Here is a 12,026-nt window from a genome sequence, read left to right on the forward strand (position 1 = left end):
TTACCAGACCTGCTGTGTATTTCCAGGTTTTTCTGTTTTTATTATTGTTTCTTCAGTTTGTATTATTAAGTAACCATTATCAGTTTGGATCCGGTTCGAAAGGAAAGGCACTTTGCAAGTTGTGTACAGTATTGCTCTCTTACCTGAGAAAGGGTAAGCTTATCATAGAGAGACTGCAATGAAGGTTCACCTGATTTCTGGAAATGGTAAGATTGTACCCATGAGGAGAGACTGAGGTAGCTGAGCCAATGTTCACTTGAATTTAGATGATTGAGAGGTAATCTTATTGTAGCATACAGAATTCTTAGAAAGCATAACAGGGTAAATGCAGCAAGATGTGGACTATGGAACAACGAGACTTTGGCTAGAATAAGAGAGAGGCTATTTGTACTTTATTGAGAAAGTATTTCTTCACTCAGAAGCGGTGAATCTTTAGAAATTTTGACACCAGAGGGCTCGGTCATTGAATATATTTGGGACTGAAATTGAAACATTTATAGAAATTAAAGATATTAAGGGATTTTGGACTAGGGTATGAAAATAGCATTGAGATGTAAAGTCAGCCATGGTCTAGCTGAATAGTGGATCAGGTTCACTACACCAAACAGCCCACACTGTTCCTACTTCATGTGTTCCTAAATATTTTCAGAATATTCAGTAAAAGATTCCAATTGCAGATTCACAATATTTTCCAGCAAAAATATTATAACTGCTTAAGGAAAACAAATTCTGTGCTTGGGAGACCACAACTGCAGTTTTATTTTGAGAGGCTATATCTGACTGTGTTTCCAGATACTTCACTTCACACTTTATATTGAGATTCTTAGTTACATTTCATGTTAATTGGGATGTTTTGGAAATAACCAATTTAGGTAGAGTTTTAAAAATGATTTTATTTAAGATATTTTGTTTGACTTTGGTTCTTGTGATGATGTGGAATAGTCAGTATTCTAATTTACTTCTCCATTGGAGTGTAAGACAGGGCTTTTATATCCCCTATTCTTCACAGTATAAGTTCCTGATTTGCCATTTGCTGCCACAGAGAGTCTAGATGGAATGTGTAATGACTGTAATGAGGTCAGCCAGATGGACCTCAAAGAATATGGTCCAATTAGGGAGTCCTGACTGACAGATAAAAAGAGGAGCATCAGGATTTGAGGTTTGTCCTCGTTTCCCTGAAAACTGGTTGAGTGTTAGGTTTGGGGCCGGGCTTTGCCATTCATCTTCCTTGTAAAGTTGCTGTTTCTTTGTATACAGCTGTTAATGTTAATTGTTTTGTAAACTGTGTATTGTTTAATAAAATATTATAAAAAGAGGAGCCTCAAACATCCTGTTCACTCTGAGGGACCTGGACCTCCCATGTGTAATTAAAGGGTGACTTGGTGACGGGAAACAGAAGGCTGGTTCTTGGCAAAGAGGAATTAATATATCTTCCTCACAGTTGTTGATAAAGTGGCACTGAACAGTGACTGAAGCTCACAAGTAAGTCGGTTGCTTACACTTCTAAATTACGTAGGAAGGCAAAGGAAAGACATTGCAACGTAATGTGGTAAATGCACATTTACAATGTAAAAGTAAAAAATAACAAACTTTCCTGCTTTTCCTTTCAGCCTCTCCAGTCTTTATCAGTTGCTGATTCACGATTAAAATCTGGAACCAATGTTCTCATTAATGCTCTGGGCAGCAACACCTGCTTAAAAAAGATTGACGTCAGTGGCAATGCCATGGGGGACACTGGAGCAAAGATGTTGGCCAAAGCTTTGCAAATTAACACAAGTCTTAGGTATGTGTGGTTTGTGCTTCATGTGGGTGAGCTCTTCATGTCACTTTGGCTATTCATCAATAGGTGTGAAAACTTTCCACACCTCAATGTTTTTACAAGACTGAAAAGCTTCTTGAAAAGACAAAACTGCACTATGAGCATAGCACAACACAACATACTTCATTTCAAATGAGTCCATGAAGCAACCAAACCTGCTGTACTTCAATTTGACGTTAATGGAATGTGCTGGTGGAACCAAGCAGGTCAGGTAGTATCTGTGGACAGTCTAACAGAATTAACATTTTGAGTCCTATGTGACTTCTTCAGAACAGAAGAATCTGGAAATGTAATGGGTTCCATGCTTTTGAAAAGGAGAGAGGGGCTCATGAAACAAAAGGGAAGCTCACATACAGGTTAGAGGGTGAGGGAAACTACAGACCAAGAAGTTGCAGGTCAAAAGAAAAAGGGAGTGGGGTAACAGTTGTAGAGGAAAAGTACAAAATACTTGTCCAGGGCCAATTCTTCTGAGCTTCTGTAGTATATTCTGTTTTTATTTCAGATCTCCAGCACCCACCGTGTTTTACTGTTTTATTATTGAGGGTAGTGTTGTCCTTTTCCTAGAGACTATGATCGTTACTTCATGTGTAACTACAAAGTTGAACCACAGATGCAGGCATAACTAACAATGCTGATCTTGTATTTCAATCAAGATGATGATTACAAGCACATCAAATGGCAATTTCATGATATAGTGAGGGCAGAGAAGACCCAATACCTACAAGCATTGATTGAATAGTTTTCCAGTCAGTAAAAGTTGATCTATATTCAATAAACCATTGGTGATTGGCATCATTCTTATTAGTACATTGATGAGGAAATCAAAACACATCTGAGATATCTAATGCTTGGCTGTCCAGCCCCTGACTTCCACAATATCTATATTACCTTAAAATGGAAACATGCAATAATTACAATGCTGAGATATCATTCAATATCAAGGTTAACAATTGCTGAGGGAGTGTAAAAATCTGAAAATTATGCCATAAATTTTCTGTGCACTTTAAATTCTGACGTTATTGTGGTCATTGTTTTCAAAAGCTAAATAATATATGGTACTGTTCAAACAAGATCTTCTGGTCTCGCTGTTGGCAAGTTTGGAGGCAAGGAGAGCATTTAATTAGGCGGGGTAGTGTTTTAACCCGAATCTGCTGCCTTCATACCTCTGCCGGAATTAAGTTTTTGGGATGAATTCCAGGCCTATGAAAGACCACTTAAGGGCATTAACCCAGCTGTAAAGAATTATGTTGCATGTGTTGTGCCTGACAGGTCAAACTGTGAAGGCATCTGCCCTGGCTTCCAACCTCTTCTGGCTCTCCCCTCTATTCCATACCCCATGGGCACACACAACATTACTGAACCTGGATCCTTCATGATCCTCAGACTCAGATTTCTCTTAGGCAACAGCCATGGCCTTTTCAGTGGCAGTGTTAAGAACAAGAGCTGCCTGCCTCTGACCGTCTGGCCACTGTCACCAGGTGGGATATCTGTCACCATTGTTTTGATGCCAGGGTAAGACCCACCATTTGGCTTGTTACTGCCTGTTTAGCATGTGGTTCAACAGGCCTTCCCCAAAAAGGGAGACTGTGCGTCCCTCACCAGCCTTTCAGTTAGCATGCTTAGGGGGTCCTACCCTCTGTTGCTCTAAGGTGATCAGGATTAGCAATTATGACCATAGTTTAAATTACATATTATCTGTGAATCTCATTTTTCATCTCTGACCAACTGAAGTTTTTCCACTCAAACTGTAGCTGAAGGATGTAGTGAATGGAGATAAAGCTACAAATGACCATTTTGATTTTGTTCATGGCAGAACTGTGATTTGGGACAGAAACAGTACTACAGCTGTGGGATTCCTGGATGTTGCAAGTGCTCTGGAGAGGTAATTATCACATAGCGTATTATGAATTATTATCTCTTGCCATGTTTAATTCTGTAATAAAATATTGGAAAACAAAAAATCCTGCTTTTGTTATCTTTGTTGACCAGTGAAAGATCTAATTCAAATTTACAAGGTACTATTCATCTTTTTCAGAAATATGTAAGAGGTTAATAAAAAGCAGTTTAAGTAAAATGAGTTATTCCTATTGCACTGTAATTGTCATTGGTCCTTCTGTATGTTGCATTTATAGTGTTTTTAAAAAAAAAATCCAGAATATGATTTTGGCAGCAAAGACTAAGGAATTTCAGATTAACACGTTTGAGTGTTAATCACATTTTGCTCTCATTCCTTCCATTGTGTATTTTTGCCACACATTTGCACATATACCTGCAAAGTAGAAAGCAGGTGATATTCTCCATTCCATTCCAATGTTTATCTTTAGTCACCCTCAAACTGAAGTACGTTAGAATCGTCATTGGCAATCATTCTCTAATGCATACGATTGTTTACCTTGGAAATTCCATGTCGTTGGTGGTCTTGGATTCTGTGGGTGATGTGCCCAATTGTAGAGCCACATCTCTGACCACATGTTTAATAAGTGTTTCTGGGAGGTGGAATTAGTCCGTGGCCATGGGATCTTTAGCATTCTTTTCACTGGTTCCTTTTCCAACGTTCCTCTTGCCAATGGGTGTCCTCAAATAATTGTGTCTCTTCCGGAATTTTCTCCAAGTCTTTTCCTTCTCCTATACATTGTTATCCATGTTGCATTTCTTGAGGAAAACCATAGAATCTTTGAAATGCTGCTGTGGTTCTCCTCTTGTTCATATACCTTCCTCGAACTGGGTGATGATTTGCTTTAGTAGTCTGAACTCGAGCATCCTAATCCCGTAGCCAACCAAGCGGAGTTGGTTTCAAATTATCGTGACCTCAAAGCTGGTGCGATTAGCTGCTTCAAGGACACTGATTTTAGTATGCCTGTCCTCCCAGCTGACTCAGAGAATCTGTCCCAAACAGCATTGATTGTACTTCTCAAGAGTCTTGAGGTGTCATCTGGACATAATCCAAATCCCAGAACCACATAGAAGAGCCAGAAGGGTAACTGACTTATATGCGAAGATCTTGGTTTCAGAATGGATGTCATGGTCATCGAAGACTCTCATCCTTAGGCATCCAAAGGTGGGGCTATCAGTTTAGGATGTTATGTTGAATCTCGGCATCAATGTGAGCCTTAGATAAGAGTTAGCTTTCTAGGTGAGGGCATTGTTACACACTTGGGTGGATATTTCTGTTGATTGTAATGGAGGGATGGACCGAATGTTGACCTGGGACAGGTTAGTAAAGGACTTCAGTCTTCTTGAGATTGCAACTTAGACCAGTTCCTTTAAATGCTTCCTAGTATGGCAGAAGTTGAAGCCACCATTGGACAGATGAAGAATGGAAAAACTGCAGTAAAGACAGTCTTCAGCAGAGATTTTTCAAACTTGGAGGAATAGAGCTGACCCATGATCTCCATCAACTATTCCTGAAAATCTGAGACAAAGAATAATTCCCTGCCAATCTCAGATTTGCCATTGTCACCATCTTTAGGAAGAGTCAAGATGGACTGTGGGAACTATTGTGGAATCTCCCTACTCTTCATCGTCAGAACAATCATCATCTGAATCTTCACTAGGTGCCTACTCCCAGTGTCTGAGGAAATCCCTTCCTGAAAGCCAGTATGGTTTCTGAGCAAACCGTAGAACTATGGATATGATTTTCACTGGTTGGCAAGAGAAATTAGATTAGATTAGATTACTTACAGTGTGGAAACAGGCCCTTCGGCCCAACAAGTCCACACCGACCCTCCTAATATCAACCCACCCAAACCCATTCCCCTACATTTATTCCTTCACCTAACACTACGGGCAATTTAGCACGGCCAATTCACCTACCCTGCTCATTTTTGGACTGTGGGAGGAAACCGGAGCACCCGGAGGAAACCCACGCAGACACGGGGAGAATGTGCAAACTCCACTCAGGCAGTTGCCTGAGGAGGGAATTGAACCCGGGTCTCTGGTGCTGTGAGGCAGCAGTGCTAACCACTGTGCTACCGTGCCGCCCTATGCTAGGAAAAAAGCAAGTACATAGTCTTCATCAGTCTGACCAAATTGGGAAGTGCTGTGAAAGAACCTATCAAAGACCAGCTGGCTAAATAAATTCTTCGACACCCTCTGTCTTCTCCACAATAAGATGTTGATCATGGTAAAAGACAGAATCCTTTGAGGTCAAGCAGGGATGTGTCATCATCCCTACCCTTTTCTCCATCTTTGACATATCATTCTTCATCTTGTTAAGAACAAGCTTCCCAGTAGTGTGAACATTGTGTACAGGATAGAGGGAAATTTTTCAACCTCAACTCATTGAAATACAAGAAGAAAACAACGCCAATTTCGCTTGTGGAACTTCAATATACAGATAACAACATCATTGCTGCTCTCTCAGAAGAGAACATGTGAATTGTCCACAGTTGGCGTATCAGCTGCTTTTCCTTCCATTCCACTTATCATCTGTCACTATCAGTACAGAAACCTATAAAATGGAGAAACTTACCAAATCTCCAATGTGCCAGTCTTGTTGAAAGACTGGACTTTTGTTTGGGGTAAATGAAATATAGTATTAAATATAAGTATCCAAACAACCCACGCAATACAGGGGCAGAAGTAAACCATTTGGCCCTCTCCAGTCCACTCCACCATTCAGTAAGATCATGACTGTTCTGTCTGTGTTCCAAATTCTACATTCCACCGACCTTCAGTAACCTCAAACCTCTTGTCTCCGTGTCTATTTAACTCTGCCTTTAAAAATAACTGATGATTTGCCTCCACTCCACCTGAGACTCAGAGTTCCAAGTTGCAGAATCTCAAAAGAAAACTTAAAAGGGTCCTAAAAGGGTACCCTAAATTTAAAACCTCTTGGTTCTGAAAGGATACCCCATCCCCCAAAACAAAAGAGGAAACTTCCTTTCCATGGCTAACCTTGTCAAGATTATTCAAGATCTTATATGCTTCAGTCAAGTCACCCTCACTCTTGTAAACTCTATAGGAAACAAACCCAGCCTGTCCAATTTATCCTAATAACACAACCAACTCATTTTAGGAATCAATCCAATAAACCTCCTCTGAATCTCTTCTTATGCATTCATGCCTTCCTTAAGTAAGCAAACTGCACACATATTCGAGACGTGGTTTCACCCATGCCCAATAAAACTGAGGCTGAATATCTTTAATTATAAGTTCAATATCTCTCCTAATAAAAGATAGCATACCATTAGCCTTCCCTGATTACATGCTGTATCTGCATGTTAACTATTTTCACTTCACGCACCAGAACACCTAATCCTTATGCACCTCAGAATTCTGCAGTAGTTTTCCATTTAAATACTACTCCTGCATTTCATTCTTGAACAATTTCACATCTTCCCACATTATTCCCCCATTTGTAAGATTTTTGTCCATTCACTCATCTTAAAATATGGATGATTTCAGGAGCATTATCATGCAGTTCACTCTAAGATCTAATATACTTTGCTTATTGTCAATTATGTATGATAAAACCCTTGGAATAAGCGAAGGACTTAACATGAATAGCCATATATTCAAACACCCAATAGTGTTTCTTGAAATGGAGCTTGCAGCAAACAAATATTTAAAAATCAAAGAGTTTGGAATAGTCAAAAACAACTGAGGAACTTAAAGCCCATCTCTGCTATTTGAGAAATGCATTTGCAGTAGGATGAGGTAAAAACATACAAAAACAGGAAGTGCTAGAGAAAATCAGCAGGTCTAGCAGCATCTGTAGAGAGAAAAACGGTAAACGTTTTGAATCCTGTGCCCTTTCATTCGACGTTACTGGACAGAGAAAAACAAAATTAATATTTTGTGTCCAGTAACGTCTGATGAAAGGGCACAGGATTCAAAGCATTTACTGTTTTTCTCTCTACAGATGCTGCCAGATATGCTGACATTCTCGAGCACTTAGTTTTTGTTTCAGATTTCCAACATCTGCCATTTCTTAATTTTGTTATAGATTTTAAAAAAGTTGGTGTAATGACCAAAAGGTCTTTGTGTTCTCTCCCTAGTTCCTTCTGTGACATGAATGCCAAAACATAATCATCACTTTCACTTTATTTTCCAGGAATTATATGCTGAGATCAATGCCTTTCCCAATGAGTGATGTGTCCCAGGCTTATCGTAGCAATCCAGAGAAAACTGATGAAGCGCTGCAAAAAGTAAAACTTATCACTATTCTATTTGTGACAGCATTGTATAATAGTCTATGTTGTGATTTTTGAATCTGCACTGGTCTGGAAATGAATAACATAAAGCATAACGCTTATTTATAAGACCAATTTCTGATTTCCAGATACAATCGTATCTCTTACGGAATAATCAGATGAAGAAATTTTCGCCAGAGCAGGCCTTTCGATTGCAAGAGAGAATTGTAACTAGTTCTACACAGCAGGTAAGGAGTCATTTCTTTATTGATAGGTAAATCATAATTTATTAATTCTCATCTAACATATTGCAATTGTGAATTATCGTCTGAAATCTCTGCATTCAGAAAAGCCATGCCAGAGATATTTGTATCATCAATAGTCACAGGTGAAGTGACGGAAGACTGGAGGTAGGCTAACATGGTGCCACTATTTAAGAAAGGTGGAAAGGAAAAGCCAGGGAATTATAGACCAGTGAGCCTGACATTGGTGGTGGGCAAGTTGTCGGGTGGAATCCTGAGGGACAAGATTTACATGTATTGGGAAAGGCAGGGACTAATTCGGGATAATCAACATAGCTTTGTGCATGGGAAACATGTCTTTCGAACTTGATAGAGCTTTTCGAAGAAGTAATAAAGACAATTGATGAAGGCAGAGCGGGGATGTGACCTATATGGACTCCAGTAGGGCATTCGACAAGATTCCTCATGGTAGACTGGTTAACAAGGTTAGATCACATGGATTACAGGGAGAACTAGCCATTTGGATACAGAACTGGCTTGAAGGTAGAAGACAGAGGGTGGTGGTGGTGGAGGGTTGCTTTTCAGACTGAGGCCTGTGACCAGTGGAGTGCCACAAGGATCGATGCTGGGTCCTTTTCATCATTTATATAAATGATTTGGAGGTGTACATGGGAAGTATCATTCGTAAGTTTGCAGATGACACCAAAATTGGAGGTGTAGTGGACAGCAAAAAAAGGTTACCTCAGAGTATAACAGGATCTTGATCAGATGTGCCAATGGGCTGAGGAGTGGCAGATGGAGTTTAATTTAGATAAATGTGAGTGCTGTTTTTTAGGAAGGCAAATCAGAGCAGGACTTAAATACTTAATAGTAAGGTCCTGGGGAGTGTTGATGAACAAAGTGACCTTTGAGTGCAGGTTCATAGCTCATTGAAAGTGGAGTCTCAGGTAGATAGAATAGTGAAGAATGCATTTGGTATGTTGTCCTTTATTGATCAGAGTATTGATTATAGGAGTTGGGAGGTCATGTTGCCGCTGTACAGGACATTGGTTAGGCCACTTTTAGAATATTGTGTGCAATTCTGGTCTCCTTCGTATTGGGAGAATGTTGTGAAACTTGAAATGGTTCAGAAAAGACTTACAAAGGTGTTGCCAGCGTTGGAGGACTTGAACTTTAGGGAGAGGTTGAATAGGCTGGTGCTGCCTTCCCTGGAGCATTGGAGGCTGTGGCGTGACCGTATAGAGGTTTATAAAATCATGTGGATAGGATAAATAGACAAGGTCTTTTCCCTGATGTGAGGGAGTCCAGAATTAGAGGGCACAGGTTTAAGGTGAGAGGGGAAAGATATAAAAGAGGACCTAAAGGCCTCTTTTTCACACAGAGGTGATGTGTTTATGGAATGAGCTGCCAGAGGAAGTGGTGGAGGTTAGTACAATTGCAACATTTAAAAGGCATCTGGATGGCTATATGAATAGGAAGGGTTTGGAGGGATATAGGCCAGGTGCTGGAAAATGGGACTAGATTAGGTTAGGATATATGGTCGGCATGGACGAGTTGGAGTCTAGGGTCTGTTTCCGTGCTGTACATTTCTATGACTCTAATGGCTTGCTTTAGTTGTCAAAAGGTAAATTTGCTACTTCTGTTGCCTCAAGGATCTTTCTTCAGCCCCATGTTCTTGTTCTTCTACATGATGCCCCTTGGGGACATCTTGCATAGACATAAAGCCACTTTCCAAGTTTATGCTGAGAGTACTCAGGGGTAATTCTACTCCACTCAATAGATCCCCTTATTTTTCTGCTCTCTTTTTATATGACAAATAATAGTAACCAGGATGAAGGAAAACATTGAGTTAATTTACACTGCAGTAAAGCTAGTGTTAATGAAGCTAAAAATCTTAAAGTGAAGTTTTACAGGTATGACCATCGCCAGAGCCGAGATCAAACCACTAAAGTGAAGTAAAGCTGAATTGATGTTTTTGTATTTCTCAAGGTTATGCCTGATGTAAGGTACTAACAACTCATTCATGATTAGATACTGAATATAAGATTTAGTTTAAATACAGAGGGTGATGAAGAGGAAAGAAGAAATGTACTCTACAGAGCTACACAGTCGTCAGCTTAAAACTAGCCTGTTACAGTTTACTTAGCAAATTTGAATGGGAATTTTTGACATACCAATTTTGACATAGTATCTGTTAACAGAAAAATAGGACCAAACATTACAACAAAAAATACATACCCTATGTAGGACATGTATACTGTAAGGAAACCAACTGAATACACAGTAATGTGTTTGTATACAGATGGTGGACAGCATGTGTGATCTGGTGGAAGAAAATTTGAACATCATGAACAAGGACTCCATGAAAGAAAAGCAAGAGGATGTAGTGTTTGCTGAAAAAATCATAAAAGATGCTAAGACATTAACCACAGTGAGTCCTTGAAAAGGCTGCTACCATTTTATGTGCTAAATATTTTTAAATGTATCATCTTCCTTCAGGGTGCTACCAGAATGGTGTATCACTGTTGTTATATAATGATACAGACACATTGCCTATCCCTACGGGTTACATGTTTCTGCCATGGATCTTCATCTGACTGAACAGGTTTATTTGTGACCAATATGATCTTGAGCACATTGGACCAGATCTCCTTTGAAGGCAATGTTATGATTCCAGTTGATGCTAATACTGAACAAAGTCAAAAAGTGTGGGCTGGAAAAGCACAGCTGGTCAAGCAGCATCCGAAGAGCAGGAGAGTCAACATTTCGAGCATGAGCTCTTCATCATAAATGGCGGGGGGGGGATGCCACAGGGGGCTGAGAGATAAATAGGAGGGGGGTGGGGCTGGGGGGAAGGTAGCTGGGAATGTGATAGATGGGGGGGTAATGGTGATAGGTCAGAGTGGATGGTGGAGCGGATTGGTGGGAAGGAAGATGGACAGGTAGGACAGTTCAAGAGGGTAGTGCCTAGTTGAAGGGTTGGATCTGGATTAAGGTGGGGAGAAGGGGAAACGAGGAAACTGGTGAAATCCACATTGATCCCGTGTGGTTGGAGGGTCCCCAGGTGGAAGATGAGGCATCCTTCCTCCAGGCGTCAAGTAGCTAGAGTTTGGCAGTGGAGGACACCCAGGACTTGCATGTCATTGGCGTCAGATCCCAGGCAGATCCCAGAATGACCTGATGCTTGAATGACAGTAAATTTTACTTTTTATTTACCTCTGAGGTCACAGTCACTGAACATATTCACAAGAAGTTGCTAATAAACATTTAACAAAAGTACATTAAATTTATTTACAGATTTGTTAAAATTTCCAAGAATTATTTCAAAAACATCTGACTGAAGATATCAGAAAGAAAGATATCTTCAGTCAGGTAACCAAACAACAATCAACTGCCATCCCCATATCCAAACTAAAGCATCAAGTTCAGCTGGCACATGGAACAGGAATGGGCCATTCAGCCCATCAAGCTTGCTCCATCATTCAATATGCTCTTGGCTGACCGAATACTTCAATGCCTTTTATCTACAATATCTCTACATCTCAGTACACCATTAATAATCCAAAATCCAGCAAACTTCACTCAAAGAATGAGCCTCCCTAGCTCTCGCGGTAGAGAATTCCAAAGATCTACAACCACTTGAGCAAAAACATTTTTCCTGTTCTCAGTCCTCAATGTGTTTTTAAATTGTATCCCTGGTTCTTACTCCTTAACTTGATCCAGCCTGTCCATCCCTTTAAGTGTTTTGGAGGTTTCAATGAAATCACGTTTCATTCTTCAAGACTTCAGAGAATAAGGCCCAGTTTGCCCAGTCTGTCTTCATAGAATTGT

The 12,026-nt window shown here is 40.1% G+C and overlaps 1 protein-coding gene across 4 annotated transcripts in view; it reads left to right on the top strand.

Moving 5' to 3' along the window:
* Positions 1 to 12,026, top strand: part of carmil2 (capping protein regulator and myosin 1 linker 2) — a 184,118-nt gene that overhangs the window by 120,351 nt on the left and 51,741 nt on the right. For all 4 annotated transcript variants that reach the window (XR_015759967.1, XM_043707061.2, XM_087995933.1 and 1 more), the window contains 5 exons: positions 1,611 to 1,783; positions 3,633 to 3,701; positions 7,875 to 7,968; positions 8,103 to 8,201; positions 10,498 to 10,626. Coding sequence is in view for 3 of the 4 variants with exons in the window: in XM_043707061.2 (XP_043562996.2) it covers positions 1,611 to 1,783; positions 3,633 to 3,701; positions 7,875 to 7,968; positions 8,103 to 8,201; positions 10,498 to 10,626 (564 nt within the window). In the remaining variant the exon portion in view is untranslated. The remainder of the gene's footprint in view (positions 1 to 1,610; positions 1,784 to 3,632; positions 3,702 to 7,874; positions 7,969 to 8,102; positions 8,202 to 10,497; positions 10,627 to 12,026) is intronic.

Source organism: Chiloscyllium plagiosum, unplaced genomic scaffold (assembly GCF_037043375.1).
Source record: "Chiloscyllium plagiosum isolate Xiang-an unplaced genomic scaffold, Cpla_swu_hap1 HiC_scaffold_17, whole genome shotgun sequence".
In the NCBI taxonomy this organism is placed as follows: domain Eukaryota; kingdom Metazoa; phylum Chordata; class Chondrichthyes; order Orectolobiformes; family Hemiscylliidae; genus Chiloscyllium; species Chiloscyllium plagiosum.